The following is a 25,800-nucleotide window of genomic DNA, read 5'->3' on the forward strand; positions in this document are numbered from 1 at the left end:
TAATAATAAGATGCCGCACAGGTATGATCTAATTGTATGCCGTGCTAGTTCTCTCAATGCCAAAAACATTAACCGTTTTAATGGGCCAACTTTAGTAAGGGGTCCATGTTTTTCACCTTTAATTATCAGTGCTTTGTTAAAATACTGCAGTCACCTGATTCGTGTTGATCACAGTCATTGCTTTCAAAATGTTGCAGCAATATGAATGAGTATGCTTCTTTTCATTGTAATAGCACCCTTATTATGACGAACTGCAATGTAGGCTAATATGTCAACACAGACGCTTCCTGCTTGATTGTCGGTCATTAACATCTGTTGTTGTTTTTGCCAATAGGTTCTGATGTGGATGGTTCTTTTGGTCGGATTTCCCTGACTCCCTGCTTTAAAATCAGGGGGAACTGCATTTCAAGCTGAGTGTGGAATCCTCTGGTCAACATCATGTCCAAAACCAAGAGTTCTGAGTCAGTGAAAGTAGTGGTCCGTTGTCGCCCTATGAATGAGAAAGAACTGGCCGCCACATATGATTGTGTGGTGTCTGTTGATGTCAAATTTGGGCAAATTATTGTCAGGAATCCTCGGGAAGCTTCTGCTGGCGAGCTCCCCAAAGTTTTCACATTTGATTCAGTCTATGACTGCAATTCAAAGCAATTAGATTTATATGATGAAACCTTTAGGCCCCTTGTGGATTCAGTTCTACAAGGATTTAATGGAACCATCTTTGCATATGGACAAACTGGCACAGGAAAAACATACACCATGGAGGGTGTAAGAAATGACCCAGAGAGGAGAGGAGTTATTCCCAACTCTTTCGACCACATCTTCACTCACATTTCAAGATCTCAGAATCAACAGTACTTGGTGCGGGCATCATATCTGGAGATTTATCAAGAGGAAATCAGAGATTTACTTTCCAAGGACCAATCACGACGTTTGGAGTTGAGAGAGAGACCGGACACTGGTGTTTATGTGAAAGACCTATCATCGTTTGTCACCAAGAGTGTGCGGGAAATCGAAAACGTCATGAATGTGGGCAATCAGAATCGCTCAGTGGGCTCCACCAACATGAACGAACACAGCTCCCGTTCTCATGCCATCTTTGTCATCACTGTCGAATGCAGTGAATTGGGACTGGATGGGGAGAACCACATCCGAGTTGGCAAACTCAATCTGGTGGATCTAGCCGGTAGCGAAAGACAGACCAAGACTGGGGCTCAGGGAGAGAGGCTGAAAGAAGCTACTAAAATCAACCTGTCACTTTCTGCTTTAGGGAATGTCATATCGGCTCTCGTGGATGGCAGGAGCAGCCACATCCCTTACAGAGATTCTAAATTGACCCGCCTTTTACAGGACTCTCTCGGAGGTAATGCGCGCACTGTCATGGTCGCCAATATTGGCCCAGCCTCTTACAATGTTGAAGAGACTTTAACAACACTACGCTACTCAAACAGAGCAAAGAACATTAAGAATAAGCCCCGTGTCAATGAGGACCCCAAGGATGCTTTGCTCAGGAAGTTTCAGGAGGAGATTGCGAGACTGAAGGCGCAACTGGAAAAGCGTACAGGGAAGAAAAACAAGAGGAAGCAAAAGAGGAGGGGTGATTTTAGCAGTGGTGATGGTCGCGATGAAGAGAGCGAAGGCGATGATGATGCTGAGGGAAACAAAGGTGATTATTGGAGAGAGCAGCAGGAGAAACTGGAGAAAGAGAGGAAAGCCATCATGGAGGATCACAGCCTGGTGGCTGAGGAGAAAGCTCAACTCCTGAAGGAGAAGGAGAAGAAAATGGAAGACCTAAAAAAAGAGCAGGAAGCAGGAGACATGTTGTCAGCCAAAGTCAGGGTAAGTGCCTGTCTGTGGTGAACTGATTCAAACGATTACCAGGTATAAATTAGTCAAGAGTCCAAGATTTGGACACATTTGCTCATGCTATGAATGATAATATTGTGCCCAAATATTTGGCCGTTCAGAATGAAGACTCTCCTATAAAAAGACCGTCAAATTTCAATGGTCCTCTACGATTCCATTCCAGAATGTAATGATGACTGCATGAAATATATGATTTTGGTTGATTATTTTTTTCTCCTTTCCAATCTTTCCAGGCAATGGAAAGTAAACTCTTGGTTGGGGGGAAGAACATTGTGGATCATACCAATGAGCAGCAAAAGATGCTGGAGCTAAAAAGGCAGGAAATTGCTGAACAGGTATAAACATTATGTTGATGTTGTAAATCTAATTTCACCAAGGAACAAGAAAAACTCATCAGTGGTGTTAGAATTGCAGGAAGCAACGACTGTAGAATGGCAAGATGCTGAAAAACACTCAGACATGTTTGACTGTATTAGGCACCACATCCTGGAATCCACTATAGGTTCCTCTTGTTCCTCTTGTACGACAGAGCTAAAGGTTTTTAATACACAAGTGATGTCTCCAACAAAGACCTGCCTGGGAACATGTATTTTAACAAAAGACATGCATAGGCCAGTCTGTGTTCTTGATGCGTTTGTGTTTTTGTAGAAACGGCGAGAGCGAGAGATGCAACAGCAAATGGAGTGCCGAGATGAGGAGACTCTGGAGCTGAAGGAGACCTACAGTTCTTTGCAACAGGAAGTTGACATCAAAACAAAGAAACTGAAAAAGGTAGCAACCACAGAATTAGTGAGACGGAAATTTGAGAACGTCTTTGTCATTAGACAGTTGAGAAGGAAACTGGAGCTTTTTGGGCAAGTCGCTTCAGTTCTGTGCTTAGAGACACAAAAATGAAGCATACCGTGAAATCTCAAGACTCAAGTTTAAATCTCGGCTGGAGGTCATGGCTCACCCAACGGGATAATAACCACCATTCAAAAGTCTTCAACTTTCATTAGTACTGTATTCTTCTAGTCAGTTTTAAGTTTATTTCTGCGGAAGTTCAATTGGTTGCTCCAAAGTCAATTTGTTTTATTTGAGTTCACCAGTTGATCCTTTCTCTGTGTCTCTGCTTTCGTTCTAGTTGTTTGCCAAACTACAGGCAGTGAAGGCAGAAATCCATGACATCCAGGAAGCGCACATCAATGAGCGCCAGGAGCTGGAACAGACCCAGAATGAGCTCACTCGAGACCTTAAACTCAAGTACGCAGTCTAGACGTTACACTACTGAGTCAAACTGAAAAGATGGCATGCTTTTTCGTGTCACCAGTATGTCTGCCACACACAAAATGTTTTGTTTTCAAACACTCGCTCAAAACCAACATCATCGAATATGCATCATAAACGTGTACAGACATAAAATGTCCTGACTAACTCATGAGTTAGTTAGTGGACAGTTCTTGATTATTGTTGACCACTACCACATCAAGAATCTCAGGTTAGATAATCGATGGATGATCTCGGTGTGATTTAAACACACACACGCGCGCACACACACACAATCAGGATGGTAATGTCATCTCAGCTGACCTTTTTGCTTTGGTCTCTTATATTCGCCATGACTTCAACTTTGTCATTGTCTTTGTCTAATCGTTTTGTTTTTCAGGCATCTTATCATTGAAAATTTCATTCCATTAGAAGAGAAGAACAAAATAGTCAACAGGGCTTTCTTCGATGACGAGGATGAATACTGGAAGATGAGGCCCATCACACATATCGAGGAGTGAGTTGCCTAGTCCTTAATTTCTTATTCGCGCCATAATAGATACTGTGCCCAAATGGATAGCCTGTTCTATTGTCCACTTGAATAATATAGCCAGCAGTGCCATTTATAGGAGTGAAAAAAATACAACTGGTTCATGAAGCAAATTTGAAGTTTCATTTTCAATGAACATAATGTTATGGCTGGTGGATGTATTAAATGTCTGTCGAGTGTTAAAACATATAAAACCTAATATTTGTTTTGGGTTCAGTGACCATCAGATGATGAACAGGCCTCAGTCTGCCATTGGGTTCAGACGGCCTCTCAGTAACCATGCTCGGATAGCCATGAAGGATAGCCCTGACGTGAGATACAAAGTAAGTTTGTTTCTTGAAGTGAGAATTATCTCTTTGAAATATCAGTTCTATGACAGGCCCCTTCTATCTCATCTGTGTGTTGACAACCTCACACCACGTTTCTATGCTGCTTTATTCTTGAATGATTTCTTTGGACTCAATTCAGAACACAGCTGCAGTCCAATGTCTCACCTTGACCCTCAAGTATGAGTGCTACATTAGTGTATGAGCCAATAGGAAAATATTTGCAGTTCCTTATTCATTACCCAGTAATTTTAGAATAATTTTGCACTTAATTTTTTTTGTTTCTGAAATAGTATATGCATCATAGTTTGCATAAAATATGTAACAAAATTGTGTTTTTCGCATCCCCCAGGCTGAGAATATCCTTTTGCTAGGCATGGATATGCCATCTCGGACCACCAAAGATTATCAGCGGCCAGTTATCGCCCCAAAGGTGGCAGCGGCTCTGGAGGACGCTCTGAGGAATGAAGAGGATCTTCAGGTTGATGCCTCTGGATTTAATAGTAGCTTTGCACCACTTGCCAGTGTCAGTGGAAGCCTCAGGAAACCAAAGTCTGGGTAAGTTGTGCAAATACTCATTTTGACTACAGTTCGTTCCAATATGTTCCCATTGAGATATCATGAATTGAATTGTCCTGGCTTCTTGTCATTCAGTCGACCAAGAACGGGCAAACAATCAAACGCCTGGACCTCTTCATTCAGTGTTCACAATCCAGCATCCACAATTTACCCACAATCCCGTGGGCTGGTGCCCAAGTGAAACCTGCAATCTGCCAACCTCTTCTGAGCACCTTCACAATCTGGAGCACGACTCCAAGAAGAGAGAAGAATGCTTTTTATTTTGCCCAAGGCAACACTATCGTGGAATCTGCTCAAGGCTCAAGAAAATATAAGGATTAATGCTGCTTTGCAGGAAAAAAATGACATGCCATGAGATGTAACCACTACTTGTTTCTGTCAGGTACTTTTAATCTGTGACTATATTTAGCAAACCTTCAACTAGTTCTGTTCTACTCACAAACGTCAAATTGTGCGACAGTATGAGTGATATTTGTCCTGCTGAACGGGCCCACTGGCGCCAGTCAGGCAACGCGGTCTGCATGAAGGTGGTCCTGATGCAAGTGATGAATTTCTAGTTGAAAGCATAGCGCTCGCTTCACCCAACCGTTCATCTGATGAAAAATGCACTTTTGACACTAACTGGTCAACAGCTCCACAGCGAGCTGTGATGCGCCTCAGCATTTGTGTTCCGGCTCCTTTTGTGGGATCTTTCGACACCGAATTGGAGCTTGTCCTTCCCACGCACATAGATGAGCCTAAAAGCTGTCACTCTGTTGATGTCTCACAAGTTGACCTACTTCAGGCCACTTTAGGAGGCATGAATAACGGCGTGCAGATCAACAGTTTAGATGCTGTTATAACCAAGCCACATCCTTTTTCTTGCTCACTCGCTGCCGAAAGGCTCACCCACCAACAGGTGCTATGGTAACAACATTAACCTTCCCTTTACCTATCTGAGGTTGTCTGCTTTGGCTGTTTGGGCTACATTCATTTGGTCTTTTAAGATGTTACAAAATATGGATGTTCATCATGTTACACATTTTTAAAGGACTTTTTTCCAGCTTGCTGGCATGTAATAAAAAATGAACACTAATGAGCTAAACTTTATTTAATTGCTATTTTAATTTCTGCACATCAGAAGCCATTCAATTGTGAATACTTGCTTTTTCCCTTTTAAGCATTTCCCTCTTTAATATTCCTCCAGACATTCCAACAGAGGTGGTAAGATTAACATGTGGAACTGTTATCTACAGATGGTAATGTAGCCGATGGATAAAATTGAAGAGATGTAATCATTTTGATGGTTTAGCTTGCTGCAAGTCTTCACATGTCACTTTACTAAAATTGTATTAAAAAGACATAGCTTTTTTTGTGTATTTGTTCAAAATGTTGGCAATGAAAATGAGTTATAAAAATGAAGAATGAACACATTGTCTGGGTGATTTGAATACAGTTCTCATCGCTGCATTCAATAAATGTGTTTATATTCTGCTTATTGCCTAGAATTCACACAAATGTCAGAAATAGGTAGTCAATTCGAAAAAATATCAACTGAGAAATAGAGCAAAGCTTTTTGGCCATCTTTTTACTTTGCATCAACAATTGATTCACTGGGCCACAATGACTGTTGGGACATTTTTTCCCTGGGCTTGAAGGCGTTTGAGAATTTAATTATTGCTGGCCCCAATAATAGAACGACAGTGTTTACTTCAGTATAATCCACTTTATTACAGCAGACAGTAATACAGCTCAATCCCCCCCACCCAAAAAAAAAACCCACCCACACCTTTCCTCATACATCATACAAAAATCTCATACTCAAAAAAATAAAGGGAACACTGTTATATTGTTCTGTTTTTGTGTTCCCTTTATTTTTTTAAAGCCGTTTAACACAATGACATACATTCAGGAGCAAATCATCAAACTGCACGACGATCAAACAAGATGGGACTGTTGAGTACTCGAATCTACAGCAGAGGTCGCCAGACATGACGGCCGAGGGCACCATTCAGCCCCCAAACCTTAAAGTAGCCCGTAGGGCTCTTGAGAAAATGGCTCACCACTGATGGGACATTGTGAAATCCTAAGAATGCTGTAGAAGTGATTCATAGTGTTGCACATTTATATTTATCACTGTCAAATCATCATTGATAAGTACTGTAAGAAACCATCATCATTGAAGGTAACATGAGCAATTCCAGAAGCATATAAGAAACTGTGAAGCCCATGAATTAAAAGTAGCTCTCTGTCTCCTAAAAGTCGGTGACCCCTGGTCCACCATGAGGCAGGGCTAGAGGACGTCAGGCATGCTGTCCTGCCTTCTACAGGTTGGCAGGGGAGGGGGGGGGGGGGTCTTTAGTCTCTGCTGGCTTTGTTGCTCACTTGTTTCTGTAGTACAAGAGGAACCTCTTCAAAGGCTCAGGCAGCGGAAGGCCCAGGATCCTCTCTCGCAACACATTGACAGCAGGCTGAACTTGAAGCAGCTCTCCCGTCTCCCTTTCTTCCTCCTGCTCCTCTTCAACCTCTTCCTCCTCCATCTCCTCTTCCTCCATCAAGCCCCTTGCCCCACGAGCGACCCTCCGACTGCTCGTCTCTCGCCTCGCCGCCTCCTCGTCCTCCACTCTCCCTCCCTGGTTATTGTTGCTGTCCAGAGGAGCGGGGCTCATACCGCTGCCGACCACCTGACGGGTGGCCAGGACGAGGGCGTTGCAGCGGCGCCGATGCACACGGCGGCGCTTGAAGCGAGGGCCGTACTTGTGGAGCCCGGCCACAGCCAGACCCCTGCCCACGCTGAACGAGGAGCCACGGCTGCGGGATTGGCTTTCTCCTCCGTCGGTGGTCATTTGTAGCGTGTGGCGGATGCAGAAACGAGCCAGCTCCTGTAGTGTTCGGACCTCGTACTTTGCTGGAAAATTGAAACAACGAAACGAGAGTGAAGGGGGAAGGAGGGACAGACGTAAGTTAAAGTAGGGCTGATTTTTTTGGGTTTGGTTTTTTTTTTGCTTTTTAGACCTGTCCAGATCTCATAAAATCATGACAATACTTGCCTTCACTGGTATGACCTAAAATGACAGCAACATTAAAATACTGTCATAAAATAACAGTCCAGGGAAGGTAGTAAAGACGAAAGAAAAAGAATCAGAATTCTAAATGCCCATTTGAAAAAAAAGGACTTTTACTTTGAATACTTAATGACATTTAATATCGTTTGATATTTAAGTACAAAAATGTGTTTAGTCTACTTGAACCCTTTCAGGGACAGCGGTTACTTCAGTGGACAGCTTCACATGTTATCAGATTACAGGGTGCATGAGAGACTTTTACGTTAATAGTTTGTTATTGGTGATGGAAACAAACAGGGGGTGCAAATATGACATCAAGGCATAAGAAAGTGACTTTTGGCTTTTCTGCAGCAAGTTGGGTCTATGAAAATGGTTCACTGCCATGTACTTTTTGATGCACTGTTGCTTAAAAGATAAAAAGTGACTTACGCAACGGGACAGTCTTGGGTTTGCCGTTTGCATTGTGTTTTGGAAGTATGAGAGGAGCAAAAGACACAGAAATGATCTTTTTGGTCTCCCAGGTGTTTGGTCCTGTACGGGTGATCTTGGTCAACTGCAGAAAATACGGTCGGCGGAATTAATTTCTATACACGCACTGTCCCATCCAAAAGTATTGAAACGGCAAGGTCAATTCCTTTGTTATGCATACTGAAAGCATTTGCGTTTCAGATCCAAAAAATTGACAAAAGTTGATCCAAAAAATTGACAAAAGTTCAGAATTCCAGCTTTTATTTCATGCCATTTATATCTAAGTGTGGTTAAACATCTCAGGACAGCATCATTGTCTTTTGTTTGAAGCCACCAACAATTCAAATGAACAGAAGTACCGGTATTAGGACATTGACGTGATGGTCGTTTGTCGTTGCTCAAGTGTTGCCTTTGAGTGTGATTGCCTCAAACATTGGTGCCCAACCCCGGTTCCCGAGGGTTCCAACCCAGCATGTTTTACATATCTCCCTAATCATTTGAACCAGCTGTGTTGCAGGAGGGAGACATTTAAAACAAGGCGGATACGGGCCCTCGAGGACCGAGGTTGGGCAACCCTGGTTTCAACATTAGATAGTGGTTAGTTTTGGCTTTTGCGTTTTATCTGTGTAAATGGCATTTTGCTGTCAAGCAAACGTGAAGGCCAGAGAGCTGTGTGTGGGAGAAAAGCAAACCATTTTAGAAACTGAGAGAATGGGGGGGACAAAAATCACTGCTGGCACAAACACCGGGCAAAGCCAATACAACAATTTGGAATGTCCTGCTTGGGCTACTGGTGCACTGTAGCCCGAACCAAAAGTTGTAAAAATATCACGGTTACGGGTAAAGTATGAGCCTTAATGGAGACTTCTTTCTTCTTACTTTTTTCTTTTCTGATTGATATAAAAATGATTTAGTAGATATAAACACATAACGGGGTAGGACTAGATAAGTTTTTTACTTCTTTCTACTCCCTTGAACATAATAACTGTGTTGAATGAAGACTGATTTCTTTCTTTTTACTTTTTTATCTACCTTATTTCTGTCAAATAATTACTGTATATGTTTTATGTTCAAATAAACAAACAAACTCGAAACACTGTGCAACAGATATCAAACAGGTCGGCCAAGGCTCTTCACAGGAATTGATGACGGAAATAAAAGCTGGACTTGGGATCTTGTGTCTGATATTCCCCTTTTGATCTGAAAGCCAAATGTCCTCAGCATGCAACAAAAGCAAATGATTTGACCTTGCTTTTACAATACTTTCAGAGGGGACTGTTTGTACATCACTGTGCTTTCTGAGGTGATTTGCGGGCAGACGAACCTTTTCCTCAAGTGGCATGACGAGGATGCCCCCAACCTTAATTAGGTTCTTCATGTATTTCTCGTGATCCTTCTGCACCCCGGCCCCACAGTACACTCTGTCATACTGACGGCTCTCCGGAGGGATCTCCAGACAGTTGCCCACCACAAAAGATGGCTCGCAGAACTCAAATCTGTTTGGAGGCCAAGTAACAGCAATGAATAGTAACCCCTCACCCTTGAGTGGGGATTTGGCCAAAGCTTCCTGCTATTCAGATTCGGAATCAGAGTCCCATGTCGTGCTAATTGCTTTTCCGTGCAATTTAAAAACTAGACAATGTGACAAAACCATTTTGATACTCACTTGTCAAAACTGTCACTGGTTTTGATGAAGGAATCAAGCTTCTGGTAGGCGTACTCAATTACATCAGCATGTAACTCAATCCCATGATTCACTCCGAATGGTCCTGTGAAAAAGTTGGATCGGGACACCCCTAATATTCAGTCAATTAATTAATTACTATGCCTACCCCAACATAGCACGACTGAATGACTCCCTTGGAATAAATCCTGTGGACCCTGAAGTTACAAACTAATTGGTTCAGTGAGTCCATTTGTAAACTAGAGTGTTCAGCAATTGAGGTAATGTTTACCATTGAAATGAATGGAAATGCAATTAATCTGTGCCAGCCCGAAAATTAAGTTCAACATAGTCATTTTGTTTTTAACCAGCGTGTGGAAGGCAACTTAAAAATAAGTGAAATACCCTATTATCATGAAATAAAACACTTTCAATTTAAAGTTAATAAACAATAAAAGTTAATAAACAATAAATAGTTATCATATTTTTTAACTTTAACTATCAACGGGGAAAGGGCGACAACTACAGCTAGATCACTGAGCGTCTTCTTTCATAATCACATGAGGAAATGCTGAGGCAAGTTTTTTTTTTCCAATTACGTATGTTTCTTTTCTAATTCACCGGTTGATTTTGGCCTACCGATCCAGGGAAACCTGTCTTTTTCTGCTAAAACAAAAATCATAAAATCGCATTGTCATTTAAAAGATAAATTTGTCACAAATGTCTTTTGATCATTTTCAATTTTTTTTTCACTGTCTTGCTTACGCAATCACTAACAAGTGATTCAGTCAGTCAAGTAAAAGAGGAAACCAACAAAGTTTGCATACCAGTGCCTCCTCGCCTTGCGTGATGCAACACCTGGTTACACAACGCGAGAAGATCACAGATCTGCCTGCTTATCGATGACTAGCGATTTTGAATAATCCCTTGAGAAGTTTCTTCTGAGGGGCCATTCGGACTGTTGTTGAGTGCTTTATTTCCATAGTTGGCAAAAATTCGACACGTCAATGTGGTCCCTACTTCTGCATTCATTCATAAAACGCGTCTGGCTCTGGCATCTGTGATTAGGTCAATGTATTGTGCAAAGGTGAAACTTAGTACGTAAATAGAGGTACATATTCTACAAAAAAATTGTGCATAACTCAAATTGTTTGTAAGAAAGGACGTTCATAACTACAGGTTCCACCGTATTAGTTACGTCTTTCTACGTTCAAAATAGTCAAACTGTGTTTATCATGCTGCCTAATTCACATGATGATAATGGTGTATTTCACCACATGAGCTTTATTAGGGTCACGCACATTTATTTCAATCACCTACCGAGTATAAGGCCCACCATGGTACTCAGATAGCCTGTCCCACTGCCGAGGTTTAGGAAGGAGATACGAGGGTGAAGGTCCAAAGCCTCCATCACCTCAGAGTAGATACACGGAGCTGATAGGTGAATGTTTCCATGACGCCAAGCCAAGTCCTAAATATCAACAAAAACGAAGCAGGTGAGCGTTCTTGAAACTCCAACCCAGGTCAATTTATTATATTTTTATACTATGCTCACCTTATAGGCGTTCTCCCTATATTCATCGAGGTAATAGTCGGCGCGGTCAATGGCACGAAAAGCCCGCTCCACCAGGTCTGAGCGGATATAGTAAGCCTCCTTGAGGTTGTCAATCAAGTCATCATTGTCCTCTCCTGCACTCACAGCTCCACCCATGATGCCTGAAACAAAGAGAAACAAAAACATACTATAATTTACAGTGAGTCCATTGTGTGAATCTAGGATTTTTTTTCTTTGGGGCTATTATGGAAATACATTATAGGACAAAAGCACGAGTTATGCCTGAAACTGCCATTATAGAAACTTAATGATCCTTTGGCAAATTAGCTTGTTTGGCTTTATGTCTTTTGTTACCATGTATTTAACTTTGCTGTTCAGTTCATAAAATCCTAAGCAGCGGGGTAAAACAAACTTACAAAAAATGCAATCTTGCTTATCTTGAGCGTCAACCTCTATGACTCCCATGCAAATGACAACAAACATCATCATCAAGAGGGAAATATAGAAGAAAGTGTTTCAAGGAAGTGAGTTAATATTAAAGGACTGCAGGCCAGATACCGCCCTCTATATCCTTCAAATAATTTTATATCTCCTGGTCTGCTTGGAGCATGAAGCCCTTCATTCTGGAGGGCAGCCATATCAACAATTTTGGCTGCAAACAGTGTTCCCATGTGTGTTTTCTTACCTTACAGTAAGTTTGCGCCTTTAATACAGGTTTGGGGGGCGCTTGGGGTTGAAATCCTGCTTTTGGCAGCATAGGTAGGTGTGAATGAATGCAGCCTTTGTGCTTCCGAGCGGTGTTAAAAACAACAGTAGAGCTCAGGGCAACAGGACAAAAACATCACAGGGAGCACAGGCTGACCACAAAGCCATAAAAGAACAAAAAAGAATGTGAATTGCACCGTTTGGTTCCACGGATCGTGAGACACTGCCACCCGCATATAAAATCTGGCCTTGATAAGTTACCTCCGTCAAACAAGAGGATCGTTGGATATTAAAGAGAGGCCACGGAGCGGCGCTGTGACCAATTCCTCTCTTGGCAGCACATTTTGGTTATTAAGCTAATACTGTAGTGGAGCGCTTCTCACAAAGCTCTGACTAAAAAAGCAATTGATAGACGATTCGGTACAGTACCTTTCGCGTCCATTTGCAGGACGATGTCTTTATTATTATCGAAATGCAGACGTTTAATCTAGTTCCAATTCACAGCATTTATGCACCACTTTAGCTAAAAACGTACGTCACTCAGGTGCTAGATTGGGAATGAATATTCACATCCAGGATCGCCGTAACCACCACCAGCAGACCAAATAATTAAACCTGACTATGCTCCGGCGAGAAAGTCAAAACAATCCAGCGTCGTCGTCGACTTCGCATGAAAGTGGAACATAATAGGGACTGAAAAGATCCAGTTAACTGATTACAAACGAGGACATACGTACCTCAGTGGGCCGCTGATGGAGCCTTCCTGTTTGTGATCTCGTCAATGGCCAGCCTCTTGTTGTTCGCCGATCCAGTCAAAAACACACCACTGCTGGATGTAAACATTGGGCCAGCTGACGTTCTGACGTCAGACGTAAGCACGCAAAGACACCAGCCAAAGCGGTACGCCACGCGGTGATGCGAGCCAGTCTTGCAAGCAAACGTTCTCAAACTTTGCGGTCTGAGCCAAGAAATGTTGCTTCAACAGCCTTGGAAAGTCGCACACGTCATTTCTGCACGTTCCCTTGTCTTCTTCTTTTCGTGACTAAGTTTATCAACATCACACTGACGAGTGCATACCACGTCTGTCTCTCCAAATTTTGTTCAGATGAAGGGTAACTGGAAATCGATAGTCACGTGACATTGACCACAACCAATCATCGGAAGGCTGCTCACTTGACGGAAACACGTTTTTACTCTATCCCCGCCTTTTTTAACCAAATCCAAAATAACATACAGATATCAATCAGAAATGCACATTGACACACTGATGCTTCGTACTGCTTTTAAACGGCACTGCAAATGATCGATTAGATGAAAGTTCGATGGAGTGGTCATGCTGTCTGCTGTCCATTGACCACACCGAAGCAAATGCAACGTTTTTCTCTCTCTCTGTCTGTCTCTCTCACTCTCTTCTAATCTTTTTATCCTCACGAGGGTCTCAAAGTGTGATTGTGAGTGCGAATGGTTGTTCACCTCTGTGTGCTCTGCGATTGACTGGCAACCGGTTCAGGGTGTCCCCCGCCTATTGCCCGAAGACAATTGGGATAGGCTCCGGCACCAGCACCCCCCGGCGACACTGGTGAGGTAACAGATTAGAAAATGGACGGCTGTATGGATCTATCCATTTGAAAACTTTACTTGCTTCTCCACTAGAGGTCAATACAGTCCATGAAAGCGGTATGTACTGCAACTGTATTCTCACTAACAATCCGAGGCCCCATTTTTGACGAGAGAATTGTGCAATGTCATAGCATACTGCTTGTCCATAATGATATTCGTCATAATTGGCAATTTAATTTGTCAGATACAAATGCTAATCTTAAAATATGTGTTTAAGATCCCCAATGGCTCAGTTGTTGGCCACATTGAAATCATGTGGATCAATTGTACAGTGATGTGTAGGCAAATACACACTTCTTGTTCAAACCGCATGTGGTGGTGTCAATCGATCAATTTTCATGAAATCGAACCCAAACGGAACACAAAACACCGAGAGACAGAGCTGTCCATGTCTATGAGTCTTTATTTGTGTTTCATAGAGAACATTTAAAATGATTCATACGCCCACAACAACTGACATCACTTCTCTGGGTTAGAACACTGACACAGGAACATGTACACAAACACACAATCACAAATTCGGCCAAACTACAGTGTCTTACTTAAAAATATATAAGTAAATAAATTAAATAAAGCAATCATATTTTAAAACCATAAGAAAAAGAGACCCCGAGGACACACACACACACGCACACACAGCCAAGACCTGTCCCACTTTATAAAATGGTGCAGTAGCAAAGTAACAACCGTATCTACAAAAGTAACAAAAAATACCATACAATCTATCATTGTGGAAGTGCTTGTAAGTTTGGAAGTGTTGCACTTATTTAAAAGGATATCAATATCAATGCCTAGAAAATCACCAGTAAAAATAGCTCATCTCTGTAAAAATGTGCTAGCAGGACAAGCCTTGGCTGTGGTTGCATTTTCTTTTGTCAGAAACGATTTTTCACCAATTGTCTTCATTACAACAACTATAACACTGTTTCCTCTTAATAGAAATATCTACAGACGTCCACATGTTTTAAAATAATGCCCTGCACACTGTTGCAGTATCTAAGGGTGGTGTATGTGTTTTTTTGTTTGTTTGTTTGTTTGTTTGTTTTGTTTTTGTTATTCCTTCACAGCTACTGTCCATGCAGTTTGGTACCTGAATCAAATGATGAGATCACAGTTTCTTTTGCCTGAACAAAAAGTTTGCCTGTATGTTACCGTTTGTTATAACACCCCCTCAAGTAAAGATATCCAGTCCAAACTGTGTAGCAGTGTAAACATACCATTATTTTTGAATGGGAGGCATGAGAAAGGCACGCATGATAAGACCACACATCTTGAAACTACAGCGGGAGGGAGTTGGGCTCTTTTGGTTTTAGTCAGCTGAATGAAATGTGCCACACAAACTTTGTTGTTCTGCTCCTACAGGTTCACACTGTGTGTAGATGAGAACCTGAACTAAAACCAGAATGCAAATATCACTTCTTATTTCACTTTTGAATTTGTTGCTGGATTTGGGTCCAGGCTATTTCCCTGAAAGTGACACAGCATCCCCGAAAAAAAAGGGGGGGGGAAAGTAGTGTGACATAGTGGGCCCTGGCCGCTTTTTTTTTAAAGACATTCCCACATGTTTAACAGTCATCATGCAACTACTGACTCCGTCACAGGGAAATTTCATTTAAAGAAGCAAACATACAATGTGTGGGCACCAAGTCAGCACCCTTAGGCTACGGCGGCTGACATTTTTGGAGCATGGTACATTTTTTACGGCCTCTGTGATCATCATTTACATACCTCGCTAGACAATTTCATCAAGCAGTTTAAAAGGGGTCATTCCATATCAAATAAATTGGGGAAAATATTCACAGTCATAAATAGTATTCTCGTGCATTTTGAGAAAGGGGGGGGGGGGTGATGCTGTACTTTGTTAACTAATGCACCCAAATCATATTTCCCGAGGAAAGGTTACACAAGACGTGGGGGGGGGGGGGGTGGTTCTTTGAGGGTAGGTCAGAAAAAGCGTTGACATTCTTTTAAGTGATGGACTCATATTTATGCAACAAACAGTTCCAAAAGAGAAAGATTGTGCAGCCTGGTAAATCAATTTCCCACTCCTACACACACTATGCCTTCTTGCTTAGTGCTCCAGGCCTCAGCTAACTGTTGACCTGTGGTGTCACTCAGTTGAGAGACAAACTCAGCTAGAAGCCAATCTCTTTATTTGTATTTTATGTTGTTATTTTTTTAGAAGGCGGGGGGGCGGTAGGGTGGCTGTGAAAGTATTTTGCTTCCTACTATATTTCTGACAGCACATCAAGGGGGAAGCTTGTTTTTGGACCAAACAAAAATTAAATGCTGGCATTTTTTTTTCAACAGTTCTTCAGAAAGTGCACATCTGAGTTCCATTCTACATTGGCTAGAAGCACACCGACAACATGCCTTTGACATCATTTACACACGGGGATCATAATATACACCACAGTAAGCTGCGACAGACCACTTAGGAGGCAGGGTTAACACTAAAAGTCTCCTTGTTGCTTGTTTCAACATTATAGAGGACCAGCTGGTGTTGACCAGTAACAATACAATAATTGCACAACATTGCCAAACATTATGTGCAGAACGTTATTCGGCGCCATCATCATGTCCCCCCCTTTCATTTTTCTTTTTTTTTTCTTCAACTCTACAGGAACTTACATGACACCCAGAAATAAAGAGCCAAACATCTAGTATCAATCTTAGATTCAGTACGACGTACAGGGAGTAGATGTCTCTCTGTTAACATCTATGGATTAAGGACAAATAAAATACAAGCGGGCAGAGTGGTCACACTTTTCCCGACAACCCTAACGTATTATGTTTCCTAATTGCCTTCAACTCGAGCGAGTGTTGTATTTAAAGCCACAGTTGAGCAGGTCTGAGTGTAACTGCCTCCTATTGATACACAGCCCTCACATCTCTTCTCGTCAGCCAGTGATGCTTTGATAAGGAGTAGAAGCTCAAGTCCACAATTACACTGGAAAAATATATGTATGTTTATATTCATATATATATATATATAGCATTTTTCAAATCTATTTATACAGAATGAATATATAGTGTACTCATGGCCATCTTGGCAGAGAAATAAAGGCATCTGAAACAATCACCACTCTCTTGATGCTGTGGTCTTCCCATGACCAGACATAGGAACATTGCAAAAATGCCAAGAATTTGGAAATAAGAGTTTTATTTTCCCATCTTCTTTTACCGGCACTTTGTGCATCAATAAATAAATAAATAAAATTAAAGATCTACAGTAAGGCTACAAGGGTGTGTATTTTTGTCAAACGGAGGCCATCCTACAGTTTGGTTTGTGTAAGTGTTTGTATGTTTCAAAGCCAACTCAAAATAACGCAGCCGCCACAGATGCGTGATTGAGCTGGAATGAAAGAAGTACAATTTTTTTTGTGTTGTTTTGTTTGCTTTTTTTTTTTTGAAAGAAAAAGAACGTTTCCAAATGCATGATGTGTAAACATATATAGTACATTATAAAGGTTTGGGGTGAGTTATGTCGGCTGCTACAAAATGCCTGCGTAGGTCACTTTTTTTGTTTGGTTTCCTTGTTTTCTTTTTGTCCCAAAAGCAAACATGAGCTGGCAGAAACAAAACAGAGAACAGATAGCAACACAACAGTGACCGTGTTCAGTTTTTTTTTTTTGAATCACCTGCTGGCAAACCTACGCCATCAAACAATACCTGTGCTGATTTTTATTTTATTTTTGTCTTTATTTAAACATTGTCAGTGGATCTGTAAGACTACTCGGACTCATCATAGTCACATCACGCACATAAATAACAAAATAAATATACAGCCATCAATCAATTCCTTTCACGTTAAATAAATAATAAATACATATTTTCTCTTTTTTTTCCAGTAGTGTTTTGTAACATACCAGTACCAGAAAGAACAACCGGTAAACAAAATTTTAAAAAAAACAACAAACAGGACTAATTGGAAAAAAAAGAAAAAGGTGACTTTTTGTTATAAAACATTTGTTTGAAAAAGTACTCAACAAAAATATGCATTGTTGTTTATCTATAAAGATTCTTAAAATATTGATGTAAGACATCTGCAAATTGTTATTAATCAGTAAAGATGCATTCTGCTTGTGTTACAAAGTCAATAAATAAATTGCTTCAAATAAATAAACCTCAATAACATAAATGTCAATAAGTTACAATTTAAGTTCACAAATTTAAATAATTCATATACAGTAATCATTGGACCACAAAACTATTCATTGAAATGAAGTGCAATTCCTATGTTGATATAAATACTATTGATATGACTAAGTGAAGTCGAAATGCGTGCGCACACTGCGACGACGCGCACGTCCGTTTTTCGAAAACGATGAAAGAAAAGTTGTTCATCTGCTGCTGTTTCAACCCCGGAAACAGTCATCACACGCAAGAAAGAACACAACCTTCGCTGATCCTGGATCAAGCTTGCCACTTGAATGCGTTCACAAAATGGGATCAACATTGTGTTGACTCCTTTGGTGCGGTAGTAACGCAAAGCAAACACACAATGAGTTTAGTGCATGCTCCATATTGCTGGGTTTTGTTTGTGTGTGTGTGTGTGTGTGTGTGTGTGTGTGTGTGCACGCTGGGGTTGTTAAGAGCTGGTGAAGACACACAGACTTGCCACAGTGAATGCTACGCAACTAATGTTGGACTCCTCATCCTTTTCAAGTTCGCCATTGTTTCAAGCAATCAAAGCAAAACAAAACAAAAACAAACCCAAAAAAAAAGAAAAACAAGCAACCAAACAAATAGGATCATCTGGGCAACAGTGAAACTTGTCCTCATACACATCTCAGGACACACAAGAGATAACATGAGAAACCATACGGCATACGGAACGTCTCAGATGCAGTAGCTCATATCGTAGCCTTAGGCTACGTTGCCATCCATTCTGCCTGAAGGATTCGTTTCCTCTTCACATCCTCACTGATCCCAGAAGCAGCATGGTGGGGATTTTGGTCCGCGTCCTTTTCTGCTCATAGATTACTCCCTGGGTTGTGTTTATTTAAATAACCTGAATTCCCTTTTTGTTGTTTTTGATTTCTATTATTTGACGTATTTCAATATCCCTGTGGCTCTCTGTCACACTTATTCGGACAGCTTTGCTCTTCCGCACGTGCGCGTCTCAGACTTTGATACCCTTCACAGCTTTGTTGATGCTCTCCAGTAGAGCCTTATTCTCGGGACTCTGGAAGCAGTCTTTGTTGGTGTACATGTCGGTCAGGGTGCTCACGTAGCTGTCAAAGTTCTGCTCCGTGATGGGCTCCTGCTGTGGTGAAAACGACAACCAATCGCAACTGAGTCCGAGAGGCAAAACTAATCTGGGAATGGCGACGAGTCGTCACTACCTTTGCTAACCAACGAGCTCAAGCCCGTACAGGCGCCTATGTTTGTAAGCATGTGTGTCATTGTGCCAACGTGTGCATGTGTGGACAAGAACTCACCATGTGCGGCACGCGAATGTTAGCCAGGCTGTGGATCAGAGCCCGGCTCAGCCCGGACAGCTCCATGAAGAGAGCCTCGTTCTGCTCCTCGATCATCTTGTTCTCATGCTCAATGTTCTTCAAATTTTTTTCCATTGAAGTGATCTGCAACACAAATAGTCGCCCAGGTTATGCTCGTTCAGCTCCTTCTTGTTACTATACAGAAACGTTCACTTCCACGCCACAAAAAAAAGGTTTTGGGGTGCAAATTCTGGATGAGCCAAAAATGCACGATACAAAATGCACTTCTACAGGTGGGTCTAGTTGACGTCTAAACCTTTGAATGCACATGCGCACTGTTCAATACATCAGTGCTTTTTGTACAACTTGCCGATCTCTCCTAAGGAGTTGCAAAGCAAAATTCACAACCGGTGGCTTTTTTTTTTGTCCTCGCAGATGTCAAGTTTGATGCCTTGGTGTGACTCTCCCAGTCCCTCTGTATCTTTGCGGCAACTTGCTGATGACAGTCTGTGACACTCTAAGCTCAGTGGCCTATTATTGCCTTTTGAGAACATCCCATCGGAAACCTTGCAACGGCAAAGCAAAGTACTGTTGACTTGTCAATTATTGGGTGTCATCTTGCTGTCAACATTTGAGCAAGATGATGAAGAGGACTGTTAAAATAGCAATGGTGCCAAAGCAATATTATAAAATAATGGAGGATCTGGTCTACAAAAATACACCACTAAGCGAATCGGTTTGACTGAACTCATAGAAGCCATATCCCCCAAATATTAAGTATATTACATTAATTAAGTCTAAACATTAATATTAAAATCAGTGGGCTGAAGATGTAGTTAAAGAACAGAGACACACACCTGAGTTTGCAGGTTGACTACATCTGCCTCCATTTCGTTGTTGGATTCGTTGAGGTCATTAATCTCTTTGTTGAGCTGTTTGATGTCCTCGTCATTGTCCAGAACTAAAAAAGGAAAAATGAGATCGCATCAACTACTTCATCAGTGTGCATTTGTTTAAATATAATTCTTGGCACATAAACATTTTACCATCACCGGCTCTGAACTTGTTGCTCAGATAGTCCTCGGTGGGAAACTTAGCCTTTTTCTTGGCATACAATGCCCTGGGGCACCCTGAGAGGCTGCACAAAACACATTTACACACGTCATGAATTAAATAAGTAAGATGTGAATGCACACTTTTATTTGTGGTACATCATACATTCACACTGCTAAGTAAAGGAGTTATTTTGTGACAATTGGAAGTTTCAAATCTGATCGAATGACCATGACATGTGGGGTCCCACAAGGGTCAGTTCTTGGACCTCTTTCGTTCCGTCTGTATACTATATGATATTCTTGGGTAAAATGCTTCAGAGGGGCCATGTCGACTTTCATTGCTCTGTGGATGTCACATGGCTATATTTATCAACCTCCCCAGACGACAACAGTTCAATTCATGTGTTGTGCCACTGTTCGAATCAAATGTGAATGAAGTTAAGTTTGCTTCAGCTAAACCAAAACAAAACTGAACTGACATGTTGGCATTTAGCGTGCTGTATATGAACTAACATTTTGCATGAACAATGTAATGTAATGTCCCGTGAGGAAGATCACCTGTTGTGTGCAGCTTACCTGCGGTGTGTGAGGAAGCTACCGTTTGCGTGTCCGGAGCCGTCACATCCCGGGGTTGGACATGTTGGTCCTTCTGTCTTGAAGGCCTTCCAGTTAAAGGGCGTGCCATTCAGGAGTCCCTCCTTCTGCCTGCGCGCTGCCAGCGGACACCCGTAGGCGCTACGATGCGTGGCGTACTTCCCGCTAATGTGTCCCAGGCTGTCACATCCCGGCACCGGACATCTGCTGGGAGCAAATCGGAGGAAAAAGAAGAAAAACAGAGAGGGGGAGAAACAGACAGATGTGGAGAGAGTGTTGAAGAGAAAAGAGTGAGGGGGCGGGAGAGGGGGGTGCGGGGAGGGCAAGAAGGTTAGATCAGAAGAAATAAATAACAGAAACTGAAGGTAAGATTGAAGTTACACACCCTCATGGGGCAAAAAACAATGACTCGGTTCAGTCATTTACATTATGTCATGCAAATACCACTACTCATCAACATGTTGACATTACTGTTTTGTGCGCAAATGCAACATGAGGCGCATGTATTTCATATGTATTGACAATCTGCTGTGCATTACTTGACTTTCACAGTCACTATGTGAAGCTCAATGTCTTTCCCCATGAGTCAGGGGCCTGACTGATGCAGTCACGTGGACAGGTCGCTACCTCGGCATATGACTCACAGTGACTTTCCTCGCTCTCCCTTCATTGCATTTTACGTAAGTCTTGCTAAAAGCAGACATTAAGGCTTTCTTTACGAACTTTAAAAGCTCCGAGTCCTCCTGGTTGTCCTTGGTAGGAGTTTTAATTCCACTTTTCTTGGCACGCGGGCACCCAGAGAGACTGAAAACAGAAAGTATGGAGTTGATAACATAAGGTTGAGAAAGGGCTGGTCAAGTGATTTCTTGAGAAAGAGAAAGAACAAAGGCAAGGAAGAATATTTTCACAGAGGTACTTCAACCAAGTCAAAATCCCATTTCAACTCAAGTGCCAGATATGAACCAAATCATAGAATTATAGCAATATGTGTGTGTATGTAGTCCCTGTCTAATTCTGTCATGAACTGTCACTGAGCCTCTCTGACTGACAGTGTATGTGCATGTGTGCGTGTGTGTGTGTCTGTGTCTGTGTGTGTGTGTGTGTGTGTAGGATTATTGTCTGTGCAAGTGGCTGCGTGAACCTTTCTTTGTTTGTGTGTTACCTTCTATGGGAGGCGTAGTTTCCCGTGATATGACCTGAGCCATCACATCCTGGGGTGGGACATCTAGTGGAAAAATACAACAATGAGTGACATTGCCAGAAATGTTGATGATGAGAGTCAGCTTGCCATTGTAAATTGCTTTCAGTGTCACTTTGTGTGCTAACATCTTTTCACTCCACACTTTTCAGGGCTTGCTATTGCACATTTACATCGACACTAATTGAAATCCAAGCAAGAGTAGCCCAAGACCAGATTGAGCAGAGATAGCGGCAAACCACGGAAGATAAGCAGAATCAAAGCCGTGTGGTGTTTGGGTGTCAGTAGCAGTGCTGTGAGAAGACAGTGAAGGTGTAGCGCAGACATACTTGAGTTCAGGGGTGTGTGCTGCCATGAGGGACCGTAGGCTCTTATCAGCGAGAGGACACCCAGATAGACTGAAGGGACGGTTGGGGGAGGAGAGCGAGTGAAGGACAGGCAGAAGAAGAGGATGAAGACAGAGGAGAAGGTACGAGGGGAAAGAGACGTGAGTGAAGGGGAATCAAGATCGCAAGGCATACCAAGGTCATTTAGGAAAAAGAGGACAGGCGGCAAGGAGTCAAATCACTGATGCATATCTAAGTGGCGCTGGCCGTCTCTGCCTCTTCGTGCTACACAACATTATTGCCTTTGGAGCGACAGCTTCAAATAACATTTGAATTAGTGCTTTAAATGCAACAGAATGGTGGAAAGCGGCAGCATCACTGAAGTCGTTTTGTCGCCATCCTCAGTGCCAAACAGTGAGCCAATGACAAAATGTACGTATTGTTGTATAAACAAATGCCCATCATCCTTATAGCATTGTTTTTGATGTCAATCATTTTTGGGCAGTACATTTAGTGGCACAAATAAGTCGTGCTCCAGTTCATAGATTTTGCTCAACAATCAGGTCATAAATACGAGGCAAATACGACCAGAAAAGCCGTTTGCATTATTTGTAGTCTAACACAGTGGTTCTCCAACGTTTTTACAAGTACCACCATAAAACTCTCACCAAGTACTAATACGACCAACTTGAAAGTGTTCATCAAAAACAACATAAATCATTCATTTCTAGGAGGTGTATTTATTACTGTCGGCCACTGTAACATGTGTATAGTTTTAACATTAAATATTGGAAAATAAAACACTTCACTCAAAGGTAATGTGAGTAGAATTTAGTGCCTTCTAGTGGTGAACCAATAGAATGCAACAACCTAAACCCAACGCGGGCGGGCATTTTGAAGAACCCGGTGCCTCATGGAGACCACACTTTGCAAGTCTACCATCACTTTCTTCAGCAGAGGCGCACACAAGACGTCATCTCAAACAACTTCCATTATTCCCACAAGTGACGCAGGAAGTGCATGGCATTTTTTTTTTTACACATGCTGTACTCATGACGTTGAGCGACTACGTTCGCTAAGTTTGTCAACTTTGGTTATCCTTAGCAGAAAGATGGCGGTGAAACATGACAGCCTCCTATAGGGGAGGCACGCCCTATGTAATTTAATTCACGATTACTTCACCTACAACTACATTCAGAAATAATTACATTGATGTAACTTTTTTTTCACATTATGGAAATTAATAGTGTTTAAAAAAATAATGAACAGTGAAAAACTCAAACACATTTTTACAAACTGTCCCTTTAAATAATGATTCAATTAAAAATTAATTACACCTAAAACAATTGCTCTTCATTTTCTTTCTGAAACAGTTCTACAATCCAATATACCTTCATATAGCACTTTCACAACAGCTGTAGCTGTAACAAGAACGATCAAATGTATTGTGCTGACAACTTAAATGCAACTGAACTGTGCCAAAAAACATACTTGACGACAAATTACTAATATTTAACCGTGCTGTATGCATAATGGCTACACGCTTCATTCTGATAAATTACACTGTGCAGTATTTCATGTTTTAAATGTTGAATTTGAATGTGAATTGAAATCGACGATTCTCTCAGTTGACCACTAGAGAGAGGCCAATTGCTCCCATTGGTACTCGCACCACACTTTGCGAATCACCGATTAGAGTGCTGTAAAGTGCCCCACCAGTTTGACTCAAAAGTTCACGAAATGAGACAGAAGCAAATGGTGTTCACTGCACTGAGGCATACCTGCGATGAGATGCATAATTCCCAGTGATGTGGCCACTGCCATCACACCCAGGTGTTGGACAGCTGAATAGGGGGAGAGAAAAAAAAAAAACAAGGGTTCAACAAGACAACTCTTTGCCAGTTTTTCAGAACAGCGCAGACCAAAGCACTGTGCCGATTGTCGGCGTAGCCTCACATGGGAACTACCCAAGCGTGCTTTATGGGGAGTCTCTGTCGTCTCAATACTTACGAGAGCAGCTCCTTCTTACTGTCCTTGGGCTGGAACTTGACCTTGAAATTTGGGGTTGTGACTTCTCCAGGGTACTTCCTGTCCTCCATTAAGTCCTGCATCATGTCACCATCCTCTGGGTCGGATGACACATATGACTGCCCGGCATGATCCGTCTGGAAAATGGAGAACTCAAATTTAAAAGCACAGTCATTATCTCGGTCATCATTGTTAATGTGGGTGGCCAGAGGTGCATTCCTGTTTTTAATTTTTTTTTTTTTAGCGGTTTTCTATTGAAATATTTGGAATATTTAATAAACCCAGGAAATACAAATGTTGGGAAAAGGCATATACTTGGAAAGGAAGCGGACAAATGCTCCTTTCTGTCAAATCGGTCCATCAGATGATTAAAAATCAAATCATGCTGCCATTTGCACATGAACTAGGAAATGTCATTGCTGAAATTACCACATGACAAAATTTGATAGATACTCGATGATGAACGCTGATCATTTTTGGAAAAGGAATAAATGTTACCAGCTTCTGATTTAAAAAATGATCTGAAGGTCACGTTCACGCAAAGCTCTTCAGAGTCTGACGTGTTTAGGGCAGTGTTTGCAATCACTTCTCACTTTCAGCACATTTGAGTGTGGTACTCAAAAATGTGTCCGCTTTTTTTTTTTTTGATAGCCATCATTTAGACTGGCCAGATGGATTTGTGAGATTTTAAATTCTGACTCGTCCGTATTCTGTACAAGCGTTAACTTGCACAAGTTTTCTAATCATGGTGCGCTCACTGTTTCAAGTTGACTAACTTTCTTTTTTGTGGCAAAAAAGGGATTTTTCGCTATGCACAGTATTGTCATTAAAAATCCGTCCCTTTGTATTTCTTTTGAAAAAGTTCAAAGCAGTAGGGATTGGCAGACGGAAAGGATGGTGCAATGCACCTGACACACCACCTCTGTTACACAGTGCAATGTTTTAACCGAGCAGTAACTCGTTCTGTGACATAAATGAACAATAGAAAGAGGAAAAGGCTACAGGAAATATACTCCTGTTTTTTTTTCCTTCATGTGTCTTATGGGATTTCTTTATGTTGCAACAGCTCCTCTGTGATCAGCAGCACAGGAAATACTGCATGATTTTTATTCATGTTTTTCTTTTTCTTTTTTTTTTTTGGTAACATTAGCAACATACTGACCTCATCCATTTCCTCCTCCCTTTGGCGGTTGGGTTTGGTAAAATCCAGAGGCCCCTCCCACTCCTCCTGCTTGTAGCTCTGTAGGTTTGGTGATGTCATCCCACTGCTTCCCCCGTGATGCAGAGACGAAGACGAGGAAGAAGAAGGGTCTGGGGAACGGACCCCCGGGCTGGTGCCAGACAGACTGCCTTCATGTTTGATGGGCTTCTTCATACTCAGGTCCAGAGTACCGTTCTCATCCACCTCGATATCCATTTCCTGTTGAAACACACAAAACGTGTATTCTTACGCAACAAAAAAACAAAGATTTTAAACCCTCCCATAATTAATTAGTTTAAGTCTCATCATAGGCTCATCCGAAGCGCCTTTTACTTT

At 41.7% G+C, this 25,800-nt stretch overlaps 3 protein-coding genes across 10 annotated transcripts in view; 1 reads left to right on the plus strand and 2 right to left on the minus strand.

Annotated features, from left to right (window-relative positions):
* Nucleotides 1–5,973, plus strand: part of LOC127595894 (kinesin-like protein KIF3B) — a 6,371-nt gene extending 398 nt beyond the window's left edge. For 3 of the 4 annotated variants that reach the window (XM_052057848.1, XM_052057846.1, XM_052057847.1), the window contains exons 2-9: nucleotides 335–1,836; nucleotides 2,097–2,198; nucleotides 2,512–2,634; nucleotides 2,987–3,105; nucleotides 3,509–3,625; nucleotides 3,876–3,981; nucleotides 4,337–4,542; nucleotides 4,639–5,973. In XM_052057848.1, the coding sequence (XP_051913808.1) occupies nucleotides 439–1,836; nucleotides 2,097–2,198; nucleotides 2,512–2,634; nucleotides 2,987–3,105; nucleotides 3,509–3,625; nucleotides 3,876–3,981; nucleotides 4,337–4,542; nucleotides 4,639–4,744 (2,277 nt within the window). In that variant the 5' untranslated portion in view covers nucleotides 335–438 and the 3' untranslated portion in view covers nucleotides 4,745–5,973. Of the gene's footprint in view, nucleotides 22–334; nucleotides 1,837–2,096; nucleotides 2,199–2,511; nucleotides 2,635–2,986; nucleotides 3,106–3,508; nucleotides 3,626–3,875; nucleotides 3,982–4,336; nucleotides 4,543–4,638 lie in introns of all 4 variants that reach the window. The other variant, XM_052057849.1, reaches the window with a different exon arrangement.
* A 938-nt stretch (nucleotides 5,974–6,911) lies between these two features.
* Nucleotides 6,912–13,117, minus strand: LOC127595904 (protein-L-isoaspartate O-methyltransferase domain-containing protein 2). The gene is made up of 7 exons (XM_052057891.1): nucleotides 12,736–13,117; nucleotides 11,294–11,454; nucleotides 11,059–11,209; nucleotides 9,742–9,844; nucleotides 9,400–9,571; nucleotides 8,037–8,160; nucleotides 6,912–7,450 (listed from the first exon to the last, which is right to left on the minus strand). The coding sequence occupies exons 2-7, from the start codon at nucleotides 11,447–11,449 to the stop codon at nucleotides 6,924–6,926; spliced, it is 1,233 nt and encodes a 410-aa protein (XP_051913851.1). The 5' UTR covers nucleotides 11,450–11,454; nucleotides 12,736–13,117; the 3' UTR covers nucleotides 6,912–6,923.
* An 886-nt stretch (nucleotides 13,118–14,003) lies between these two features.
* The window catches only part of myt1b (myelin transcription factor 1b), a 122,979-nt gene continuing 111,182 nt past the window's right edge, over nucleotides 14,004–25,800 (minus strand). For all 5 annotated transcript variants that reach the window (XM_052057831.1, XM_052057832.1, XM_052057835.1 and 2 more), the window contains 11 exons: nucleotides 25,426–25,683; nucleotides 24,246–24,400; nucleotides 24,017–24,079; nucleotides 22,239–22,307; nucleotides 21,874–21,936; nucleotides 21,435–21,515; nucleotides 20,694–20,915; nucleotides 20,109–20,200; nucleotides 19,920–20,023; nucleotides 19,063–19,206; nucleotides 14,004–18,887 (listed from right to left, as the gene is read on the minus strand). In XM_052057831.1, the coding sequence (XP_051913791.1) occupies nucleotides 18,744–18,887; nucleotides 19,063–19,206; nucleotides 19,920–20,023; nucleotides 20,109–20,200; nucleotides 20,694–20,915; nucleotides 21,435–21,515; nucleotides 21,874–21,936; nucleotides 22,239–22,307; nucleotides 24,017–24,079; nucleotides 24,246–24,400; nucleotides 25,426–25,683 (1,395 nt within the window). In that variant the 3' untranslated portion in view covers nucleotides 14,004–18,743. The remainder of the gene's footprint in view (nucleotides 18,888–19,062; nucleotides 19,207–19,919; nucleotides 20,024–20,108; nucleotides 20,201–20,693; nucleotides 20,916–21,434; nucleotides 21,516–21,873; nucleotides 21,937–22,238; nucleotides 22,308–24,016; nucleotides 24,080–24,245; nucleotides 24,401–25,425; nucleotides 25,684–25,800) is intronic.

The sequence above is a fragment of the Hippocampus zosterae genome, chromosome 2 (assembly GCF_025434085.1).
Source record: "Hippocampus zosterae strain Florida chromosome 2, ASM2543408v3, whole genome shotgun sequence".
Lineage (NCBI taxonomy): Eukaryota > Metazoa > Chordata > Actinopteri > Syngnathiformes > Syngnathidae > Hippocampus > Hippocampus zosterae.